Below are 25,032 nucleotides of genomic sequence, written 5' to 3' on the forward strand. Positions count from 1 at the left end.
CGTTTCACCCGGGGGGGGCGGTGCATACAGAGGGTACCGTAATGTAGCGTGTAGCGCAGGGGATCACCTTCACTACAGTAGCAATCTCAATAGGGCTTATTTTCGGGGGAGGGCTTATTTTAGAGGAATCTTACACAGTAAAGGGAGGGCTTATTTTCGGGATAGGTCTTATTATCAGGGAAACACAGTAGGTAGAAGGCAGAAGGTAGTGTATGGGGACCAGCTAGCGGCTCAATTTAATGGGAACAGAGAACTGGTAAAGGAGAGTATTAGGAAATAAGACTGGAAAGGGAGGTGGGACCCAGACTGTGAAGGGTCCAGGCTGTGGAGTTTGCATTTTGTCCAAGAAGCAATAAGAAGGCATTGAAGATTCTGGAAAAGAGGTAATATGGTCAGATCTGTGTCTCAAGAGTATCAACATGGCAGGGATGTAATGGATGGATTGGAAAGGTGATAGATTTGAGGCAGGGAGACTATCATAATAGGGAGCTATGGTAATAACCCAGGGAAGAGGTGATCAAGGCCTTGCCTTGAACCCAGCCTATGAGAATGGAAAGACAGGGATGGAGTCAAGAGATGTTATGGAGGTGGAATTAATCAGACTCCCAAATGTGGGAGTGGAAAAGAGAAGCAAGGGATCAGGTCTTTCTATAATGACTTTGTTGAGTGTAATGGCCCTTCCCTCCCTAGTCCAAATGTCTTAGCAATGAGGGTTTCCCTAAAGCCAAGGGTGATCTGGAAAGAGCCATGTCTCAGCTCTGGGAGGAAGTGATGGATCAATACAAATTTGTTGAGTGCTATGTCCAGAGCAATGGGCAAGGTGCACAGGGAGTGAAACAAAATTATGTAAAACAGGCTCCCTTCAGTCTTTGAGCTGAGAATCAAGAAGGGAATAAGACACAGACATAATTAAGTAAAATCCAGCATTGTCATAGAGTGAATAAAGTGAGCGCTGGACTTGGAGTCTGGGAATACCTGGCTTACGTTTCCATCTCAGGTGCTTGTCCTGAGCAAGTCACCTCTAAACAGTCTCAGTTTCTCAGTTTAATCTGTAACTTAATATGACTTATCAAAGCCACTGAGCTTCAATCTGTGAAACAGTGATAATAACATCCACCTCACAAGGTTTTCATGAGGTGCTACATAAATGGGCAGTTAAATGGTGAAGTGGGTAGAGCTCTAGCCCTGGAGTCAGGAAGACTCATCTTCCTCAGTTCAAATCTGGCCTGAGACACTTACTAGTTGTATAACCCCCCGGGCAAATCACTTAATCCTGTTTTCCTCAGTTTCCTCATCTGTAAAATGGGCTGGAGAGGGAACAGGAAAACCACTCCAGAATCTTTGCCAAGAAAACCTCAAATAGAGTCATGAAGAGTCAGGCACAACTGAACAACATTATTACTACTACACAAAATTACATAATAACCACACTGGCTTGGAGCCAGGAAGACCTGTGTTCAAGTGCCACCTCTGACAGCCAGCTAGGTAATCCCAGCAAGTCACTCTCTGTGCAGCTCCCTGTGGCTTAGCTCCAGAAGTCATTCCCACACCACCCCAAACAAACAAAAAAATAATCACAGATCCTTTACTATTTTTACAAGAGCATCAGAAAGACTCAAAAACAAAGCACTAGGTGAGGTGTGAGGGGAGATCCCAGGCTTTTGAGCTGAAAGGAAACTTAGCAAACACCTAGCTCTACCCTACCTGCTCTTTCAACAACTGCTAAGTGAGTTGGATCAAAATGACCTGGGTTTGGGTGCTGGCTCCCCCATTTTGTATGTTTGACCCTGGGCAAGTCATTGACCTTTTCTGCGTCCAAATTTCCTCATGTTAATCAGCATCTATTCACGGCTCACTAAGTGAGCATCCTGCTAAGTGCTGGGAGAAAGGTAGAAGGCAGTTCCTGCTCTCAGAGCTCACCTCCTAATGGGGGGAACTAGATAGAAAACGTGTACAAACAGGCTGCATACATGGCAAATGGGAAATAAACCACGGTGGGAAGACACTCCCTCTTCCTCCTTTCCAATCCGAGAACCATCATCAAATCAATATTGCCCTTGTGTTCCGAAAGAGTTTGTTAAGCTCTTTGCCTATATCTTCACACACCATCCTACTGATCTTCCAGAGAATTTGTTGTAAGGTCGTTTCAGTCATGTCAAGACTCTTCCTGACCCTATTTGGGGTTTTCTTGGCAAAGATACTGGAGAGGTTTGTCATTTCCTTCTCCAGTTCATTTTACAGATGAGGAAACTGAGGCAAACCAGGTGAAGTGACTTGCCCAGGGTCACACAGCTAGTGAGTGTCTGAAGCTGGATTTGCACTCATGCCTTCCTGACTCCAGGCTCTGCACTCTCTCCACTGGGTTGCTGAGCCGCCCTTCTAGGTGACCCCTGTGACCCTCCTTTTAAAAAAGTTTTCTGCCATTAGAAGGTAAGCTTCCTGAGGGCAGGGACTAAGCTCCCTTTGGTATCCATAGAGGTCAGAACTCATTCATTCACTGGGGAGGTTGGGCTAGAATGATGATCTCTAAGTATCTTCTTTCTAGCAGACACTCTTATGTACCTGGGGCACGAGGTCTGGAGGGCCGGTGGAGGGGAAGGGGGCGGAGATAGTGGAGGTAGGCGGGTCCTCCTCGGGCTCCGCCTTCTCCCCGGGAGCTCGACCACCAGTCAGCCCGGAGCCCCCGCCCACGCCTGCGCACTAAGGCCCTCCCTGTCCCTCCGGGCCCCGCCCCTCCGTCGGCGGGCCCCCGCCCCGGGACCTGTGCGCGCGCACCGCCTCGCGCCCGCCTTCCCTCAAAGACTCCCGCTACGGCCCGCCCGGCTCCTCAGTGACCTGCGCGCGGCGGCCGCGGATGATCACACTCAGGCGGCAGCACTGACAGGACTGGAGCTGCCACTGTCTGGTAGGCAGGGCCGCGCTTCACTCTGCTCCCAGCTGGAAGCCGAAGCTGGAGCCGGGACCGGGAGGGCTGGGACGGGCTGACTTGAGCAGAACAAGGCAACCGGCTTCGGAGCGCGGGGCTGCGGCACCCGGCATCCTCCCTCCCTTCTCCCTCTTCCCCCCAACCTCCTCGCCCCCCCATCGCCTTCCCCGGCCTCGGTGACGGGCGTCTCGCTGGCCAATCGGGGGCTAGGTGGCCGAGCCTTTTGCCCAATGGACTGCTTGCGTAACGGGCTGGGGGCGGGTCGTCTGGGGCCGCGGGCTGGCGGCTTCTCGCGCCGGCCTCGTGGCCGCCACCGCTGGGGTCTGGGCGCCTCGGGGGGCCCGGCTTCCTTCCGGTCTGCTGCGAGAGCTGCGGGGAAGTGGGAGGGGAGACCACTCCGACGGACCCTCTCCATCCACCCCTTCTCTCAGCCCCCACCCCACTTCATATTGAAACCCCGGGAACTGTCCCGAAAGAGTCTGGGTTTAGGGAGATGGGATACTGGGGGGCTAGTTTCGGTTCTGTCACCAACTTGCTGTGTGTCCTTGGGCAAGTCACTGCCCCTTTCTGGTCCTCAGTTTTCCTCTCTGTAAAACGGTGATTATAACAGCACCCAGATTTGTCTCTCTCTCAGGGTTCTTGTGGGTGTCAGGTGATATGATAGATGTGGAGGTGTTGCTGGAACCCAGAGTCGTGGTACTTAGACCCCGAAGGGATGTTAGCAATTTGCTAATGAGGAAAGGGATTCAGAGTGTGGAAGGGAATTGCTGAAATCCACTCAGCACCTAGTGAGTGTAATAAAATGCTTAGCAAGCCTTTGCTCCAGGACCTCAGCTTCCGTCCAGGGCTTTTACTTTTCTGCATTGTGACCCAAGGATAAATATGGGGATTCCTCTTGAGAAGAGGGTATTTATTCGGTTAGATGGATTCTGTGATGGTTTTCTCTCCTCGGTTGAGATTTCCAAGGGTAAGGATGCTTGGTTCTTGCTGATTTCACTTTTGCCTGTTTCAGGAGGAAAGTGGTGCAGCCCCGAGCTGGGTTAACTTTCTGTGATGCCATGGAGTAGTTCAGTGCCTCTGACTTCTCCTTTCTTTGATACTCTTTCATCTCATCCCATGGTGTCTCATTCGATCTCTGCATCCTGGCCTCTTCCACCTTCTTTGGAATTGCTCTCCCTTAGCTGGATTGTCTTTTACCAACAGCCCCACTTGCTAGATGCTACCTCAAGATCTCTTGGAGTGCTATATTAGGAATCAGGAGGGGCCCATGTTTTAAGTCCCACCTCTGACACTAGCAGTAAGTCCCTTAAGTTCTCTGAAGAGCACAGGGCCTGACACATTTGGTGCTTAATAGATGCTTGGTGATTATTGTTGATTGGTGACCTATGAAAGGAATATGGGTATAATACTCATAGTACTTAGTTTATTACTGAGAGGATCAAATGTGATAGTATATGTAAGGGACTTTACAGTTTTTATGCTATTTAAACATCAGGTTGTTATGAATAATTAAGAAAAAGGAAGGATCTTTGAACTCTGATATTGGGAGTTGCTTGAGCCACATGAAATGAGTGGCTTGCTCTGAGCCAATGTCAGAGGCTAAATTTGACCTCATGTCTTGTGATTCCAGCACTTTATCTGCTATATCATACTGTCCATTTTAATTAAAATAGTCCCTATTAATCAATAGTAGTGAATTTCTTTATCCCTTGAAGGTTTTAGAAATTCCCTTCTTCATAGCAAATCTTTGAGGTTATTTATGGTTACAGAACATTTTATATACCCATCTCATTTTAACCTCACAAGATCCTACTGGCATAGTTAATACAAGTATGATTAACACCATCTTGTTGAGGGAACAGGCTCAATGTGTCTAGAGGCTTGTATGCATAGTAAGCAAGTAAACAGTGGAGCTGAGTCTTAAACTAAGACTAAGCTAATTTTTCATTTTACTATTCTGCTTCTAAAATGTGTAAATTTGTTTTATTAGGGATAAAACTTTTCTAAATGCATACTCTCTGATGCCTCTATTTTTGTTGGGATCTAAGATCTTTTTATTATAGGGGAGTTTATGGCAAATTAATTATTTTTAATATAAAAGAACTAGTTTTTTTTGGAGGGGGGAAAGCAAAGCATTTGGAGTTAAGTGACTTGCCCAAGATCACACAGCTAGTAAGTATGTCAGGTGTCTGAGGCTGGATTTGAACTTAGGTCTTGACTCTGGGCCAGTGCTCTATTTACTGCCCCATCTAGCTGCCCCAGAACTGTCTTTTTAATTAAAGTGAATTCCAGGTTTGTATCTCATAGAATCTCAAGAGTTAGAAGGGGCCTGAGAAGCCAATGAATCTAACCCAACATATTAGCTGTGTGACCCCATCATTCTCAGTTTCTTCATTTGTAAAATGAACATAATAATTAGCACCTACCTTCCAAGGTTGTTGTGAGGATAAATTGAGATAATACTGTTCAAGTGCTTTGCAAACTTTAAAGAATCCCAGAAATGCTAGCTGTTGGTAGCCAAGAATCCCTATTAGGGCATTGCTGACAATTTGGCTGGCCATCCAGTTTCGACTTGAATTTTTTTGGTGAGGGAAAAGCCTACTACTACTAATCTGTGCAGAGACAACCTGTTTTGTTTGATGGCCCTAAGCACTTCAAAGCTTTTCCCTTTTTTTTTCAAACCTATATCTACCTATTGTAACTGACAGGTGTTATTCCTAGTTCTGCCCTCTGGGGCCATGTACAAAAAAAATTTATTTCTTCTTCCACATGACAGCTTTTATAAAGCTATGTAGCTATATCATATACTTGAAGACAGTACTCATATCCTCCTTCTTTTTCCAGGCTATACATCCCATTTTCCTTCTACTCTTTATCATCTCGCTTGGCTTCTCCATCTCAGCATCTTGGTCACTCCACTTCTTTTCTAGTATAGCAGCTTTTTAGAATATTAAAGCAAGTCTCTTTTTCCCGGTGAAATAACGTGTTTTAGTATGGGCCAGCATTAGACTTTGTGTATCAACTGGGGATCAGCTTAGCTAAATTGAGAGAGGTTCACTTACTAGGTTAGCACAGGATAATTAATACATTTTCCTCTTGAAGCAGTCCTTCAATATTGTCTAGTGTGTTGCTTAGTGGATCTGCGTCAGTGGAAATTATGTGACTTACATTTAACTTCAGTGAAAATTGATCTACATATTAATATTGATGTTAGAACATCCATACCTTGGCATAAAAAATTCTGGGAATGTAATCTAGTTCTGTTGTGTTTTCTGGGTGATACACTGCAGTTTGGCTTAATAGCTTTTTTTAGGTTTTGGAGGTTTAGTAGGGCATTGGTACCACTCCATACTGTTGATTGAATCTCCTTTTAAGGAATATTTGTCAGTGGCTGACAGTACATTAGTATTTGGTTCCCAAAGTATGTATACCCAAGTTCTCAGTTCTGAAATTTGTTTCTCAAGTATTCCGAACTGGGATCTCTGGCGAATTAACCATAAATATGTCAAAAACTATGGAAAATCTATAATTTCATTGCACTTTTTTCTGTACCTATTTAATCAAATGTAGAATATAATTATCAGTTATTTATATAACTAATCATGTTAGTATTTTCTCCAAAAAATTTTGACTTTCTAAAAATATTTTAATGCTACTCATTTTTATATTGGTGTCACTTCCTGGTGATTCTTGGATACCTACTCCTTAGAGAACCCTTCTTCCCTTGTAATAAATTATTTTTATTCTAAAAAAGACTTTTTCCCTCTTTTCCTCAGGTCTTTTTGAATAAAATGAAGTACATTCTAGTCACTGGTGGTGTTATCTCAGGAATTGGAAAGGGGATCATTGCCAGTAGTGTTGGAACAATTTTGAAATCATGTGGCTTACATGTAACTTCAATTAAAATTGACCCATATATTAATATTGATGCTGGGACATTCTCCCCTTATGAACATGGTAAGCAATATCTTCTTTCTTTTTTTTTTAAATAGTATTTATGTGTAGGAATATAAAGAAAAGGTCTTTTTAAAAAACCTGTTGAGTTGTTATAGGTACTTTGGCTAGCAGAATGTTTTCTTTCTCAGCAGGTCAGAGAGAGCCTGTGTATTAAGATATTCAAAGATTTGGGGGACTGTGGGAGCTGAAGTAGGAAGACTCATTTTGGTAGCTGAATTTGAGAGTTGCTGGCAGGACTGCTGAACGTAGATTTTTGTAGCTAGGCTAGGTTTGGTATTAACACGTTGTACAGCTGAAAATTTTCAGATCCAGGATTTAAGAAGTAGAGCCCACATATTTAAGAATTTAAGAAAGTAGGCATTTGGAACTTAGGAAGATGGGAAACTGAAGGTCCACCAACTTCCCTGGACCATTGATTGCCCTAGACTATGACATTGTTCAAGATACAACAGGGTTAAATTTTATAGCATACAGCTAGCTCTAAATCTGAAAGGTTTGTACACTCTTACTCTGAAGCACTTAGGTCAGATTCTCCTAGAACAAAAATCCTCTGAATAAAAACATACATAAAAACTAGGTCTACTTATTGGAATAGTGATTAACATAAAATTCCTCTATAGCAAGATAATTTGCATAGGGCCTTGAAGAATGTTTCAGGGAAATGTTATTCCTTTTCTTTGTAAGCTTATTCCTTACAAGGATAGTCCAGTTAGCACTGTCCTGGGAAAAGCAGTACCAAGAGGTTAATGAAGAGAAGCAGATATAATTTTCATAATCCTTGAATCCTTTTGTGGTACAGCTAGGTGGTTTTAGACTCAGTAAAACCTGAGTTCAAACCCTGCCTTTTACTAGCCATTTATTGGCTGTGTGACCCTGGGCCGGTCACCTCAGTTTCCTCTGTAAAATAGGGATAATGATACATAACCTTTAGGGTTGCTGTGAGTTTCAAATGAGAAAATACTTTAAAAGTGCTTTTCAGACTATAAAGTGTTACATAAATGCCTTGTTATTTGGCTTTAGACTTGCTATAACTCCTAGGCTGAAGGTAAGTGATTACCTAAATGAATATACATATAAAACATGTGAATGCTAACTGAAGTTGGGTTTTTCCCCCATGCTGTAAATCTGTTGAATAGTTAGTGTGATTATAACATCTTTTTTTGTCAAACACTTCCGAAAAGTATTTTCAAATTAATTGCCCCAAGTAATGCTGTTAGTACACAGTTTATTAGTTTAGAGTCAAGTCAGTAAGCATTTAAGAAATTCCCACTATGTGCTCAAACCCTGTGCTAAGCTTTAGGGATACAAAGAAATGGAAAAATAGGCCATCCCTTCAAGAAGCTCACAGGCTTATGAAGGAGAAAACATGCAAACAACTATGTACAAACAAGATAGAGACAGGGTAAATTGGAGATAATTTTAGTGGGAAGACACTAGCTTCAAGGGGGATCAGGAAAGGCTTCTTACAGAAGGTGAGATTTTATCTGGTACCTACCTGAAGCAGCTAAGAGACAGAGAGGAGGGAGAGGATTCTAGACATTGGGGGTAGCCAGTGAAAATGCATGGCGACAAGAGATGAAATGAACTATCTTTTTTCTGTGAAACAGCAAGGAAGCTAGTGTCACTGAACACTGAGGGAAGTAAGGTGTGAGCTATACTGAACCGTAGGAAGGAGCTAAGTTATGAAGGGTTTTAAAAAAGTAAACAGGACTTTAGGGGAGGCCCTGGTGGCATCCATCAAAAGGTCAGCTGTTATAATCTAAAATTAGGTTAAAATAACTTTTTTTCCCCTTTGATTGTACTAGAATTTTGTCCTGTTGAATAATTGGAAATAGTAGTTATTGACAGTTTTTTTTGACAACAGAATTTTATTGTAATGATGTCGGAGCTGTTTAATATTCATTCTTGATGTGTAAAAATGTAAATTGCCTTTTTGACTATTTTGCTAAAGCTCTCTTTTGATGCCCTTTTGTGGCATAAAAGTGACTTTGGGCTCTTCGAGGTTTTGCCAGCTTTTGTCAAGCTGGAAAAGAAAGCTGTGAGTACAGGTCGGGAAATGGTCTATCTGTTGTCTGAGCAGCAGCATAGCTAAGTTGGAAGAGGGTTGGCCACCAAGTGATGGATTTTTTGGAAGATAAAGCCATCTCATAAGATGTCAGATGCCTTGGTGGAGAGGAGAACCCACATAGATGACCACTTAGATACTGGTCAGGTTCTGCCTTGCTGCTTGCTTGTTCTGCCAAAGCTTGGATCACATTCACTTTTCAGAGTTCTGATCATGGTATCCTTTTTAAAGAGGGGGATGGGAGACAGTAGAATATTTTTGCATCACATTCTTGTGAATGATCCAGGCCATCATGAGTGACATCTGTCACCCTAGGAGGTGTTGATTGAATTTATGTATATGCTTCCAAGAGATCCACAGATATTTAGTACTTACCTCTGTGCCATGCACTGAGGCTCTAAAGACAAGAATGAAACAATACTGTTCCTCAGGGGATTTACATCCTAATAAATGGATACATCATGTACTTGAGAAGTTACAAAGAGAGAGGGAACGTTTATTTTTTGTCCATTGGAGGCGGGCCCTTTATCCCTCTCTTGTGTAGTTCTTGTTTTCCTGTCCAATGATGTTTTGCTACTTTAAGGAAAAGATGCAAAAATTGTTCTGTGAGAGTGATGTGTTAGGATTTTTCTATTGAAACTGCCAAGGTACACTGATTACTAACCCCAACTTTTTCAACATTTTCCTCAGGTGAAGTTTTTGTGCTTGATGATGGTGGGGAGGTAGACCTTGACCTGGGCAATTATGAACGGTTCCTTGACATCCGTCTCACCAAGGACAATAACCTGACCACTGGAAAGATTTACCAATATGTTATTAACAAGGAACGTAAAGGAGACTACTTGGGAAAAACTGTCCAAGGTAATAAGGACTACCCTTAGGTTTGAGGTCCAAGGTAACATCAGATCTTCCTGTGATTTGTGGTCCACAGTAATGCTGGCTATCTCTTTGGGTTCAGGCACATCTCCCACCTCTCTGTCTGAAAACAGAAGGGACGGGGCAGCCAGTGGCGCAGTGAATAGAGCACCAGCCCTGGAGTCAGGAGGACCTGATTTCAAATCTGACCTCAGACGCTTAACACAAAACTAGCCATGTGACCTTGGGCAAATCTCTTAACCCCAATTGCCCTCCCTTGCCCTCTCTAAAAAGCAAAAAAACAAAACCAAAAACAGAAGGGACTCCTTGGATGTTGCAGAGCCCTGCCGAGCCCTGGTGTTACCTAAAGGGGTAGATGGTGGCTTAAGTAAAACCTGCTCATGAGTGCTTCTTAGCCTGCTTTGTCTTTAAGTGCTCATGTTCTTTCCTGGCTCCAGTACAGATGTTTCAAGGTAATATCAAGGCGTTCCTTGATATTACCTTGATCTAAGGGATAGGCTTAGAAATCATGCATTTGCCTTTCATTGCACGTTAATCACGTAAAGCTTATTCTTAGTTCTGTGTAAGTTCCCTCAAAAGTGAAAATTGAAAGACACTCGTGCTGTGGATGGCATTATCTTAAGTTGAAGGCTTACTGAAAGCTCACTGGAGGCTGACTAACATAACTCATCTAAACCCAGATACCTTTTATAAAGAAATCCAGTGATGGATATGAGACAATGAAGGTGTTGTGTAAAGGTAATAAAGGATGGGGTGTGTAGGTTAAATAATACGTGGAATTGTCTCACAGTGGAAGGTAACTTTAATACTATATGTAATGTGTGAGCCTGGAGACAAGCGTTTTGGTAAGTAGCCTGCTTCTTTTGGGTCTAGACCATGACTAGACGATAGTCCGTAGCATGTAGGACCTTTTTGAAGGCCTATATTATACCGAAGAGCATTTTTATCAATATAATATAGAAGGAGCACTTGGATATGGGATCAGAGCCTTGGAATGTGCTTGCCATATGTTATCAGATTCAGACTTGCATAGTTTTCTCTTTGGCCTTGGTCAATCCAGAACCAACAGCATTTCCCAGAAGAGACCATCTAATCCAAAACACATCTGAACAAGAATCCCTTCCAGAGTGCGTACAGTAATTCAGTCTTTGTGGGAAACCTCCAGGAAGTCGGAATTCCCTACTCCTAGGGCAATCCATTTCACTTGGGCAGCCCTAATTGGAAAGTTTTCCTAACATCAAACTAAAGTTTGCTGCTTTGAAACTTCCACCCATTGTTCTTAGTTTTGCACCCTAGGGCCAAGCAGAACAAATCTAATTTCTTTTCCACATGACAACAGACTTTCAAATACTTAAGCACACCATTATCTGTTCCCCTTTAAATTATTCCAAACCAAAGATTGAACATCAGTACAACTACCTCTGCTAAGCAATTCTTTACTGATTAATTAACTTTAATCCAAAGTGTCATCTTGATCTTCAGTCTCTTCTCTCTGAAGACCTCATCAGGATTCTTTGTCCATTGTCCTTTATGTGGTCCTAGTAATAAGTGTTTCATTCTTCTGGCTCCTTTTTGCTCTGGCATTATTTCACAAAGGCTTTTTCCAGATTTCTTTGTATTCGTCAGGCTTAATTACATTATAGTATTCCATTACATCCATTTACCACAATTTATTTAGCCACTCTCCTGTTGATGAGCTTTTACTTTGTTTCCACGTTTTCATGTTTACATATATTGTCATTAAAATCTTTGAACAAATAGTTCAATGAAGCAATTTTGAAGCCACCTAACTGTACTATCACAGCCTCCATCTTTCTGTCTCCTACTTAGTAGCATTAGAGACCTTGTCAGATGCTTTGTTAAAATCTAAGTAAATCACTTCTAGAGCACTGAAAAGGTATGGCAGGCTAGTAACCTCTAGAAAGCCTGCCAAAGGGAATGAGCTTAGTCTGATGTGTTCTTGAGGAAGCCACGCTGGATCTTTGATCAGCACTTCCTTTCCTACATGACCACTTAACTTCTAGGCCTCAGTTTGATTCTTACTGAAAATGGAGGTGTGCCAGACTGGATCTTTGAGGTCCCTTAGAACTCCAAAGCCCTTGATCCTATCATAGGTGTGATGGCACTCTTCTAGATTCTGGAGAAAATGAGCTAAACCATTTGGGCGCCAAGGAATTAATTATCTTAGCCAATTAATTATACTGCAAGTTGATTTTCTGCTTGCCTTATAAACCTAGACCATAGTGGTGGCTAGGCTAGGCCAAGTAGAAAGAAATTGCACAGATTTGCTTGTAGTAGTAGTACTTCCTTCTTGAAAGGGTTGGAACATTGTCATCTTGGCGGACCATGGAGAAGGCTGACATAGCAGGACAGCCATATGAGAGCAGAGCTATGGTGTGGCCTTGAGGGGGGATGGATAGACTGAAGAATTTGATGTTGTAGGGTACTATGCTTATTTACCTCTGGATAATTAGCTTGAATTTGATTCTTTAATAAAATGTTCCACCTTTTGATCTACTAAAAGCAGATAAAGTCCAGTAACTGGTTCAAAAATAAATTCATCTGTTTAGCTTAGTCTGGTTGCTATTGGAAAAGTCTAAGTTGCACATTTTTTCTTTTTTCTAGTTGTCCCTCATATCACAGATGCCATACAAGAGTGGGTAATGAGACAGGCATTAATTCCTGTAGATGAAGATGGCATAAAACCTCAAGTATGCGTGATTGAGGTTTGTACATTCTTCTAATCTTCCTTAGTCCTAGGCCACCTGTGGGCACAGATTTATCTTGTATATCTCCCTACCCTGCCCTGGACATCCAGCAAAATGGTCCAGTGGAAGTACTGAAACCTCCTGCCTGTTATTACATTGTTTCGGCTAAAAGGAAGGTAGCACTTGCTGACTCAGATGCTTGTAACTCAAATGTTACCATGAACTAGTCACTTTTCCTCCTTTATGAAATGGGGATGATGATACTTGTACCACCTACTCCCCTGTGTGGAAAGCCCTTTGTACATTTTAAATAGAGATGGGAGCTCTCTTAGTGATGTTCTGTGTAAGTCCAACATCTGAGTTCTGGAAAGACTTTGAGTCTGGGTGAAGCTTTGCATTGTATCATCTGTCTGAGGAGCAGTCACTAGTGAGATTGGCCATAAGGTGATTGTTTTGACCACAGTGACTGACAAAGACTGAGGGGCTGAGATCTACCCCTGGGTATCCACACTAATGAAATTATGGACCTTGGAATTTGGGGAGCTACAGCAACATGAAACTGCTTCTAAATCATAAGGCACAGGGAAACTGGTAGGAAGAGTGCCCACCAGTAAAATCATAGCTCTGAAGTATAAGAAGCAGGTATTAATAGTATTTTCTGGAATAAAAATATAGTTTATGGTAACATTTCTTAAATTAATTTGACCATAGAAATGTTGAAATATTATTGTTGTTGTTATTAATTATTGTAAGAAATAATAATTACTCCAACTACTATGATCTCAACGTAATTTCGAAGCTAGGAGGAGGCCAGTGCTCCAGTTGTCCTGGTTTGCATTCTGCAGTCAAAAGTTTATGGCTAACCTGGGAGAGAAAAAGTAGGCAGCTTTCTTTGTGATTGACCCTTTCCCATATATAGGATCACTTGTCCTCTTATCTTGCCTAATTTTGTCTTTTCCTGACATAGGTGTGGAGAGAGCCAGAATAGCCTTGGGGAAGAATCTTGTCCAAAAGAAGTGACCTTACAGTTCAGGGAAATGTGCTATTCCTGATCATTGACAGTGTATACTGTTCTCAGAATCCATGGCTAATTCAGCTTATTTGATTTAGAGAATAGCAGGTTTTTAATAAACTGTTGCTCAAAAAGAGAGGAAAGGAATGGGAAAATTGAGGAAGACTTAAATGATGTGCTTCTAAAATTATTTTGTGCTTCCAGCTCGGAGGGACGGTAGGAGATATAGAAAGCATGCACTTCATTGAAGCCTTCCGCCAGTTTCAATTCAAAGTCAAACGAGAAAACTTCTGCAACATTCATGTCAGCCTAGTTCCACAGGTGAGGTGCTGGAACTTCAGGAGGAGCCTGAGAGGGTGGACGGGACTGTTTGTGCATTAAGGGGGTAGTTGGATTTTTGTCTACTGTTTCATAGGAAAAAGGAAGGAGAAAGACCTGATTCTTTTGGCTAATAGAGCAAATGAGAACCATGCACGTTATCTTCACGCTTTTAGCAACTAAGGAAAATGTCAGCTTTTCAATTCCACATATAAAGAAAATACCTTTTTTTTTCCCTCTTGTGAAATAGCCAAGCTCTACAGGTGAACAGAAGACTAAACCTACCCAGAATAGTGTTCGGGAACTCAGAGGACTTGGACTTTCACCAGATCTGGTAATTTTTCTAAATTCTTTGCACTAGATTAAATTCTACTCTTAAATGTGTGGCTAAATTTTTCCTTAACTAGAAATGAACAAAACCTTTTTTTGATGGGATGGGATATTTTTAATGCCTCTTAATAGAGTGCCCTCTAAAATCATCTGACACATGCTTGGTAGACATGGCCTCTCAGCTCTTGAAGCTCCGTACCAGTTCTGGCTGTGGCATATATTTTTGTTATTTAGTTGTTTCAGTCATATCTGATTCTTCATAACCCCATTTTAGGGTTTTCTTAGCAAAACTACTGGAGTGGTTGGCCATTTCTTCCTCCAGCTCATTTTACAGATGAGGAAACAGACAAACAGGGTGACATGACTTGCCCAGGGTCACACAGCTAGTAAGTGTCTTGACTCAGAAAGATGAGTGATTCTGGGCCTGGTAATCTATCCACTGTGCTAACTGCCCTTAGTAGCATATCTTGTCAGGCTAGAAAGAGTTTGAGTGTGGGCCTGGCAGTGGACTTTTAATCAGGTTCCATTGCCTCTGGCCAGCCAAACTAAGTGCACAATACTTTAATTACCAGAAAGTTTGACTGCCATTACTAAGGCACAAAGGGAACATGGACTGTATTGGTATGGATCAACTGCATGTGCTAATAATATTGTAGATCCTTGAGTGTAGGAGTATTTGTTGATAATAAAATTTCCTTCAGTGACATACTTTACGGTAACATTTTCCATATTAATTTTTTGTGGGATTGAGGTTGAAGAATATCCCTAGGATAAAGGTGGATTAGGCAAGTTTTGGAGCAGAATAGTAGATGTTAAAACTTATCTTCTTATTCGTCTCCCCAAAAGGTCATATAATTTTAATACATAGTGTTATAAAGGGCAATAGTATCGCGGACATCTGATTTTCCCACATAGAACCTCCCCTTCCCACTCAAAGTCCACAGAACATGCTTTGGAAAGCTGTCGTGGTGTTTTGTGTACTATCTTGTCTCTGCTTTTTCTTCTCTATTAATATCACTCAAAAGTAACAGGCATTTTACTCTTGTAGCTCATTAAGTAGTCTTCATTAGGGTTCCCATTTCTTGACCTGCCTTCAATTTTGGAGTTGTGCAGCTGAAAAGAGACAAGGGGGCACTTTCAAGTTTCTCTAGAATCTGGTAGGGCCATTTCTACACTGTCTGTAATAGAATGATACTCGAATGACAATGTTTTGTGTGTTTTTAATTTCCTCTGCTAAATTGTGTCTTCGTCTTTTGGGCTAGGTGGTGTGCAGATGTTCCAATCCTCTAGACACCTCAGTAAAGGAGAAGATATCCATGTTCTGTCATGTCGAGCCAGAGCAAGTAAGTGTTCAGTCCCAGATCCTCTTATTTGGGGAATTGAGTGGGATAAGAGTTCACAGCTTGAGACAGCCTTTCCTAGAATTCCTGTGTTTTTAACTATACTCACTTGACTAAGGGAACCTTTGTCCCTTTTTGTGTATGGAATACTACAATGGAAGGAATGCTGGATTTGGAATTAGAAGGCCCCTTCCACTTAGTAGTTGCATGACTTCTGAATAAATGTCCTGTATAACATCTCACATTGCTGATATGTGGCTGGTATGCAGTGGAAAAGTCCTTTGCAAAGAGTGCTAGTGAAATACAGGGACAAGGGTGGTTATTTCTATTAATGGAGGAGTCACTGCTGTTGCTGACATTGCTGACCAACTCCCTTCAGAGTTATTTCTAGGGATCCCTTTGGTCTAAGGGACTGCCAGGATCTTACCCTGGGGCCTCTGGGCCTCAGTTTCCCCATATGTAAAATGAAGGGATTGAACCACTAGGTGATCTTTTTAAGGTCTCTTCCAGCCTTAAGGTTCTGTGATTTTATGTGTTTAAAGTCATCGCATTTAGTTTTGGATTGCGTTTATGTACTTGCCTATGGTTGTTTGATAGAATTTATAACGTTTCAAAGTCATGACGCTCTGCTGAAGCATTCCAGAGGGGTAAGGAAAGCTGTCTGGCTTTCCTGTTAGCAAACATTTCTTGACTATCTGCTACATGTGACATGTTTTTGTGCACTGTGAGATACAAAGTTGTTTACTTCAGGTTTCTTCTGTCTGGGTCGCCAAAGGGATGGCCCGGAGGGATGAGACCAGACTATTTTAGCTTCTGTTAGTCTGCAGGCTGTATTTGGTGTAAGAGTAAATCGAGGGTAGAGTATTATTCTTAGAGATAAAGGAGTCTAACAGAAGTATATAAATTTCAGTTTAATTCGATACCTTAATGGCAATTACTTTTGTGCTTTGTTCCTAGTGAATTTTGTGGGTAGTTTGGGTCACTTGAGATTGAATGAGGTTTTGACTTTCATTATTTTAAGATCTCTTCCTGTAGTTTTTCAATAATAAAAAAAAAATCTGCATTTTCTGTAGTTCTTAGGAGATGGATGTGCCAAGGGTGGAGTTGAGCTCTGCCTGGCTCAGAGAGGTAGAATTTTTGATGCCTTTTCTCCCTACCTCCTTCAGATGATGGGTTTCTTCAGGGATTGTTGAATAACTGGCAAATTCCATGTGTATATATCATAGTGTGACTTTTTCTATCTAGCATAACAGTTTTTTAAGCCATTGTAGGAGATTTGGTTGCCCATCCCAGCCACTGGCTAGCTAGGTGACCTTGGCAGTTGGTCCAGTATAGTATTGTATGAAGTGCTTTGGACTAGCAGTCAGGGAACCTGACCAGCTTCTTCCTGGCTCTTCCACTGATTTACTCTGGACAAGTCAGCTTTCCTGAACTGTCATCAAGTGAGGCAATTTTCAGATGTTAACTAGTCCATCTGTTTTAGCTTTGATTAATATTGGTTCTCAGTTTCCTTAATTTTAGAGTGGAGGGATAGCGCTAATTGATTTCCCTTCCAGCTCTTACAACATACAGATAACTTTGGCTTGAAGACTTTCAAGTAGGAGGATCCCACCATCTCTCATGGCAGTCCATTTAGCCTTTGGTATGACTTGGAGCAAGGCAAATGCAATAAACACAATCCAAAATCTGCACCCTAGTAACTCCTCGTACTATCTTTCTCTCACACTTATTAGGAAGAAAGAGCTTTGTAAACATTAATGGAAGTCTGTCATTGTAGGCAGAAAAATATTCATGTGGTCATTTTTCCTCATGAAGGCTAGTGCATGGTTTATTAGCATTAAATAGAAATGGCAAGGTATTTTTTACATTCATCTAATTGTACTTTATACTTTGGAGAGCAAGGCATTACCAGTCTTATACTTTGGAGAGCAAGGCATTACCAGTCTTATCCTCCCCCTGTAGACAGAAAGGCCAATTCTCAGGACTTAAAATGACTAACTTCCTGGCAAGCAGTTTTGTATGCGACTTTAGTATGGTATGTAAAAAAATGCCCCAAGGCTGGAAGGGGACCCGATCTTTAATTCTCATTAATGGATCTGTACTTGAGTAGCCATTTAAATTCTTTGAAGACTTAGAGTAATGGAAAACTTATTCCTTTCTAAGGCAACTCATTCTACTTTGGGGATTCTTTCATTATTAGACTTTCCTCCCCTTTCTTCCTGTCCCAGTTCCATTAATCTACTTCTCTGAGGCTGGTCTAGACTGATAACCATCTAGGTCCAATTAAACACTTAATTAGGAAAAAAAAATCAATTAGGGGCCTGTGCATCAGAAGCCCTTTACAAATACCACATGTCTAAGGACACATGAAATAATAACCGGATTTCTATCACAGTAAGGGAAGGGTTACTTCATTTTGTCCTGGAAAGGAGACACTTAAACTTAGCTCTTCCATTTGAGGCTTATTATTATTATTATTAATTAGCAGTGATATAGCATTTTAAGGTTTACAAAGCGTCTTACAAATATTATCTCATTCTGTCCTCAGAACAATCCTGGGAAGTAGGTGTTGTTATTATTCCCATTTTACAGATGAGGAAACTGAGTTAGAAGTTAAGCAACTAGCCCAAGATCATGAAGATAATAAATGTCTCAGGCAGGATTCAAACTTGGGTTTTCCTGAAGGTCTGTTTTCTATCTACTGTACTACATAACTGCCCGACTTTGGGTTCAGATAAACCAAGAAAGACTAGATACTAGTGTAGTATATGGAACCAGGCACTTAAATATTTTGTCATTCATTCATTCATTCATATCAGTCAGACCTGCCCTGGTTAGACCCAGTCTGAAATGTTGTGTTGAGTTCTCAACATCACATTTTAGAAAGGAATTGATAAATTTGAGAGAATTCTGAAAGGAGGGACTACCAGGATAGTGAATATGGCATCAAGATTATGCCATATGAGATTGGAGGAACAATTTAACTTGCAGAGGAACAAACTTTGGGGCAGCGAGATGGCTACCTTTAGGTGTTCTAGGGAACAGTGCAGAGAGGCAGGTTTGTAGGGCAGTGTGGCATAGTGGGTAAAGCGCTAGAATGGGAGCCATTGTGAACTGTGTTTGATGCCCCCATTGACATTTAGGGAGCTGTCTGCCCATGGGCAAAGCACTGAACCTCCGAACCAGTTTCCCCAACTTTAAAATGGGGATAATACCCTGTTGTACTACTACTTGAGATAAAGCATGTGGCATGCCTGAAAAGCCCTAAAAAAGGTCCAGTATTCTGTTGTTTAGGCTTGATGTGAGGAACGATCTCTGAGAACTATTCCAAAATGGAATGCGATGCTTCAGGAGGTAGTGTGTCCCCTCACCAGAGATATTGAGCAGTATCTGGATGATTAGTTTCCAAAGTTGTAAAAGGGCATTTTTAGCCAATTTTATAGGTTGGACTATCTAGATAGCCATTGAGGCCTCCTTCTTAGTGATCGTATCATACACCAGCTGCTTCCTTTTGAAATGCTCATTGGTGATAAGTCTGTCCAGTAGGACCAGAAAGCTGCTGTTGTTATTTGTGCTTCTCTCTCAAAAAGGAACATGATATCAGGAAGGTGATGCCATGACATGCAAGTGAATTAAATTTAAGTGAGGGGGTGCTGTGTAAAGTCACCAGCCTCACTCTCTCCTCCAGAGCCATCTGGGTTCAGTCTCCACATATAGATCAGGACAACTGGAGATGACCCGGATGCAGTGGGAGACATTGGCCTTTTTAAAGCTAAAGTCTTTCCCAGGTCTGTTTGACTGAGGGAACCTCCATTCAATGAGGTGGAATAAGAAATCAGGCAAAGAATGGCCTCTTTTACCTCATCAGAAAAAACAACAACAAAATCCCCAAAAGAATTCACTCTCCGGGCTTCTTGCTATTTATGCTTGCTCTGAGCCTTTGTAGGCCAAACAGTGCCCAAGTGAGGCTTGGGGAGGCCCTGTTGTTGGCTAGTCTATGAGAGCAATAGTGATTTGGGTATAAGGCACGGATGGTCTTTAGAAGAGAAATATATCAATAAACCCCAAGATATCTTTAGAGTTTTCAGTGATCAATTTATATTCCTTTGGGCAGAATAGCTACAGGTTGGTATGATTCCTTATGTGGACAGAGGGAGAGGTAGATATTGGGGGCTGCCCACAAATGCACATTCCCAAAGTCTGTTTTGGGGAATGTTAGAGTTTTTCTATTGAGGGGTCTTAGCCATGAAATTATATTCCTAAGCCAGTTATTACTCTGGTAACTAAGTTTCCAACCACATAATGAATTCTTGGAATTCTTCCTCTTTATTAGTAATATACTATATATATTAATATACATATAATATATTAATATATATTATACATATAATATAATTAATATAATATTAATATATGTAATATACATATTATAATAACTGAGAAATATACTTAGTCTAGGAATAATTTTTGTTGGAAAGCCAGGAAGATTTTCATTATGTTTATTTTACATTTATTCTTTCTGAATAAATGGGCAGCTCCCTTAATGGAGTACCCCATCTCAGGTAAATGGGAGTACTCTTGTACTGCTTCCATTAGAATTTCCTGCCTTGTTCACCTTTGGCTAGGTGCATCCTCCTGAACTGCCCAGGTCATGCTTCCCTCAAACAGATTGTCAAGCATAAGGACTACCCTCTAAACTCCTCCCTGATCCTGGCCCTGCTAGATCACAGCTTTGATTAGGACCAGTCACCTCTACCCCACATTCTGCTATCAAAGATAGGAGCATTTTTAATTATGTGGAAACAAAATTCCTTCCATTGTTTCCCACACAACTAACCAACTTGTCCCTTCCTTTTAGAGTGGGTTGATTTAATAAAGCATCAGTTCTCAGTGTGGTTCATGGATCCCTGGAGGTTCTAGATTGGTCAAAACTATTTTCATAATAATACTAAGATGTTATTTTGTCTTTTAAAGTATTACTCCCTTTTCTAGAAACATCTATATGTTGGCCAATGTGGCAAATCAGTTGAATGCAGAAGCAGATTTGAGACTTCAGCTATTTCCTTTTAAGCCAGACATTTAAGAGTTTTACAAAAATATGTAAAATAATGTCACTTTTCAAACTAAGTCATTTTTCTTTTGGAAAATATGGTTATCTCACAAATGCTATTTATGTTAATTTAAAGAATTTATTGTTTTAAAATGAATTAATGATTTTATGATATATTTTTAAATTTCCAATATACATAGAACCCACATGAACAAAGGCTGTTTGAGGGTGTCCTCAGTTTTTTAAGAGTGGAAAAGGGGGGTCCTGAGACTAAAAATTTTGAGAACCATTGTGATGATGTTCCCTTGCAGTCGTCCCTATTGATTTTCCTGTGCTTTATTTTTAAATTCCACTGACCCTGTATTTAACAGGTGATCTGTGTCCATGATGTTTCTTCCATTTACCGAGTCCCTCTGTTACTTGAAGAGCAGGGTGTTGTGGATTACTTCCTTCGCAGGCTTGACCTTCCAATTGAGAGGCAACCAAGAAAGATGCTGATGAAGTGGAAGGAAATGGCTGACAGGTAAGTGTCACAACTGGAAAGAGTTTGGGTTACCCAGTCTTATTCTGCTTTCTGTCCCACTGGGCTGGTATCACTAAAGAGTAGTCAAGTTGTAACACTTGTTCCAGTGTCACTTTTTATCTTTTGAGAAAAGAAATCTAATGACTTTTGTTTATGGTTGGTGCTCATTTTTCCCCCCAGAAACTCATTCATTCAGTAAATAAATAAATGTAAATTAATAAATAAAGTGTCTTTGAGATCTTGCTATTTAAAGAGCTAGTAACTAGACTTCTTGAATTTTCCTGGTGTTTGGAGCCCTGGGATGTACTTAACAAACATGGAGAATATATCCCTGACCTCTTGTCCTTTTTGAGTTGCTTTTTTCGGTAACATTTAAGGGCTTGTACTCATCCATTCATCTATGACCAGTTAAATTTGCAGTGTGGATTACTGAGATAAAGGTACTTGGAACAAAGCAAAGACTCAACAAAGGGATCAATAGAGCTGTAATCTGCCACTAAATGTTTCCCAACTCTGGGGAAGACTTTGACAAGCTTGAATTTATTGGAATGGGACACACCTTTGGGAAAGTCTAGAAGATGTTCTTTTCTTGAAAGAATCAGATCAGATCAAAGTTTCTGATGGTGAAAACCTATTCTGGACTTAATCTGGTTACATTTTAAATGTACCAGCCACTTGTTAATTTTGTTGATAGGAACTGGATAATAGCTAGCTCTTTGAGACTTCTGGCCCTTTGCTGAGATCAGCCCAAGTTTTATTTTCAATGTGAGAATGGTTTTAGGTTTTAGAAATTCAAATTAGAATTCAGAGCTGTTTTTATTTGATCAAGCAAGGTTTCTTCATGATCTGGCCTCTTTCCCTTCCACTCCCAACCCCTCCCAATTACTTGTCTGTAATTCTTCAATTGGACCATGGAGGTTTTTGGCTTCAGGCTGAATGCTGGGGTGCATTGGGTGGGGGGAACTGTAACTATGGTGACGGTCACTATGACAAGTTGGCAGCTGTTGATGGTGAGGATTACTGAAAGAGATGGCATCTTTATGAAATAGGGAAAATAAGAACAATCTAGGAGCTGCTATTCAGCTAGATTAGAGCTGCATTAGCTTGGGAGGCTGAAGACCTAATTATAAATCTCACTTCTTCCATTTACTATATGTGTGATCCTCAACCACTGAAGCTTTGTGGGCTTCAGTTTTCTCTGTGAAACAAGGTGGTTGGAGTAAATGACCTGATATCCTTTACACCTCCAAACACTATAACCTGCATTGCAGTGTATACTTTCCTTTGTCTACCCTGCAATTATCATTTAGAATTTGAATTAAACCATTGTAGGGCTAGGAGAAACAGGGAACCATAGGCATCATCTAGTCAACCTCATTTTATGTTTGAGGAGAAGCTGGGGCTCCAACCCAGTTTAGTTTTCCTCCCATTTCCCCCGTCTTCAAAGATGGCACTACAAACTATTACCATCCCTGCAAAGTCATTTAAACACGGTTCTTGGTGGCAGTGGACTATCCCAAATATAGGCAACAAGCAGAAGCATTTGGTACCGGAAGCCTCCAAAACTAGAACTAGTGACTCCCTGGCAATCAGAGGGAGAGGGGGCTGCAGACCTTGGTCAGACAGGCTTGGGCCCTGGGCCTTGAGGCTTTGCTCAGTTGCCTTGGTTTCCTGGGATAGACACCTTCTGCGTCATGGCTTCCTCCTTAGAACAACTCTGCTGCCTCATTTGACTTCACTTCTGGAGAGGTTAAGTGATTTGCTTAAGGTCACACAGGTAGGCAGTGGCAGAGTTAGCATTCAGACTTGTCTTCTGACTCCATATTCAGGGATCTTTTAATTATCAGGTTGCCTCTTGGACCCAGGGCTTTGTCTTATTAATTTCTAAACTTTGCCTTGATCGCCAAATTCTTGTTAAGATACTGATCCCCTGACCTGGTTGGTGTCTGAATCTGCTTGGCTCCCTGGATTCGGAGCTCTGAGGCACTTGCATTTCCTTCTGCGTCCACTGGCTTTGCCCAAACCACTTCCTATCTGCTGCCCATTTTTGGAGATAATACTGTCCACATCTAAGAGCCGTCTTCTCCAACATGCTCTGCAAGACTGCCTCTTGTAATGTTGCTGCCAAGGGACTGAGGGAGCTCTCACCATCTGACCTCTTCCATGACCCCAGTCACATCGGGTCAGACCTGTTTTCCCTTACTACCCATGGCATACGGAGCACGTCTTGTTCCAGAAGGACTTACTTTCTGCCCCTTTCTCCCATGCACTTGTGTTTAGTGTTGGCTTTTGGATCTGCAGGTACGATCGTCTGCTAGAAACTTGCTCCATCGCTCTGGTTGGAAAATACACCAAGTTCTCAGACTCCTACGCCTCCGTCATTAAAGCCCTGGAACATTCTGCCCTGGCCATCAACCACAAGCTGGAGATAAAGGTGGGTGAGGAGGTTGGGGGGATGGGATGGTATGGGAAGGGGACAGACAGAGAAGCTCATTGCCTACACTATGGAAATGTCTTCTCAGTCAAGGACTCATATTGAAAGTTCCTTAAACTAGTGTCAGAGACATGTATTTTAAGCTTGCTATTGTGTTAAGGAGGACCTTTGAAAACTGGGGTGTCGGTTAGTAATAGCTTCCACCTTCAAAAAAATTCTTATTTCTCTAGCATGTCCAGTTTACCATCCTCTTTTCCTCAGCATACCCATGTGAGACAGGATCATTGATTTAGAGAAGGAAAGGGACCATAGAGATCATTTGGTCCAACTCCTCAGGTTTATGTCCAAGGGCAGTGTGGCCCAGAGAAGTTACACCCTTTACTTACCTGAGGTCATATAGACCAGATACCTTGGTCAGGGCTGGGATTCCAGCCCAGCTCCATGACTCAGATGCACACGGCTCTCTTTCCCCTTTCAGCAATTAGAGAAACAGGATGGCTTAGTGTTAGGAGTACTATCCTCAGCTATAAGAGGTACCTGGGTTTAAATCCTCTCTTGTGTACTGTGTGACCATGGGCAAGTCATTTAATGTCTCTGAGTCTCAGTTTACTCATCTATAAACAGACAGCAATACCCATTGTGTCTGCCTTGCAAGATTGTTGTACAGGTCAAATAAGAAAATGTATATAAAGTGCTTTGCAAATCTTAAAATGTCATTTATTTTTGTATTGTGCTTGTCGGGAAAATATTATTCTCATTTTTAAGTTGAATAGGCTTATAGTAGAAAAGTGACTTCTTGGTGGTCATACAGCTAGTAAATGAAGGAGCCAAGACTGGAACCCAGTTTTTCTGACCAGACCAACTCTGGCAAGAAACTCTGTGTGAGGTGTGTGTGGAGTCTGACCCCATGGACGTTCGGAAGCTAGTGCTGGGCTTGTGGGTTGCTTGCATGTTCTTTGCTTGGCTAAACCTTGTTTCTGAGTGAGGGTGGAAAACAAAATGGAAAGGAGTTCAAAGAGTACTGATTCATCATTTTCTTTGGAGCATTGTTCCCATCTCTGGAAGAACTTTTTTGGGGTTGGCCATTCAGTCTGCAGATGGTCATCTTCAAGAGACAGTGAAGGGAAAGTTAAGATAGAGAGGTAATTCTGGGATAGGTCTAGGGGGCAGGAAGTATCAGGTGCCCAGGTCTAAGAGCCACATGGAAATAGAGCAGGCCCGGGCTGGCAGAAAGCACTGTTGTGCTGCTGATATACTCCTGACATACTGCAGCCCCTCTCCCAACTGCTAACCTTCTTCAGGTAGAGCTTGTTTCTCCATAATGGTCTGGTTCCTCCTCCCACTCCCCCAAGAATGAGAGCCAGAGCCCATCAATAAGGCACCAGCAGAGAAATGGCTGTTAGGAGCCCAGGGTAGAGAAGGACCCCGCCCCAGAGCTGGAGCACCCCTGCTTCACACAGAACTAGGTTGCTGAGAGACTTGTGCATACATAT

At 41.7% G+C, this 25,032-nt stretch overlaps 1 protein-coding gene across 1 annotated transcript in view; it reads left to right on the top strand.

Moving 5' to 3' along the window:
• Positions 1 to 2,735: 2,735 nt before the first annotated feature.
• The window catches only part of CTPS1 (CTP synthase 1), a 34,672-nt gene continuing 12,375 nt past the window's right edge, over positions 2,736 to 25,032 (top strand). Inside the window, exons 1-9 of the mRNA XM_069068137.1 lie at positions 2,736 to 2,905; positions 6,703 to 6,883; positions 9,639 to 9,809; positions 12,450 to 12,550; positions 13,749 to 13,865; positions 14,113 to 14,196; positions 15,455 to 15,535; positions 20,954 to 21,105; positions 23,407 to 23,539. Of these exons, the coding sequence (XP_068924238.1) occupies positions 6,718 to 6,883; positions 9,639 to 9,809; positions 12,450 to 12,550; positions 13,749 to 13,865; positions 14,113 to 14,196; positions 15,455 to 15,535; positions 20,954 to 21,105; positions 23,407 to 23,539 (1,005 nt within the window). The 5' untranslated portion in view covers positions 2,736 to 2,905; positions 6,703 to 6,717. The remainder of the gene's footprint in view (positions 2,906 to 6,702; positions 6,884 to 9,638; positions 9,810 to 12,449; positions 12,551 to 13,748; positions 13,866 to 14,112; positions 14,197 to 15,454; positions 15,536 to 20,953; positions 21,106 to 23,406; positions 23,540 to 25,032) is intronic.

This window comes from Petaurus breviceps, unplaced genomic scaffold (assembly GCF_028583685.1).
Source record: "Petaurus breviceps papuanus isolate PSGF00001 unplaced genomic scaffold, PetGlider_PUasm1.0 90760, whole genome shotgun sequence".
In the NCBI taxonomy this organism is placed as follows: Eukaryota; Metazoa; Chordata; class Mammalia; order Diprotodontia; family Petauridae; genus Petaurus; species Petaurus breviceps.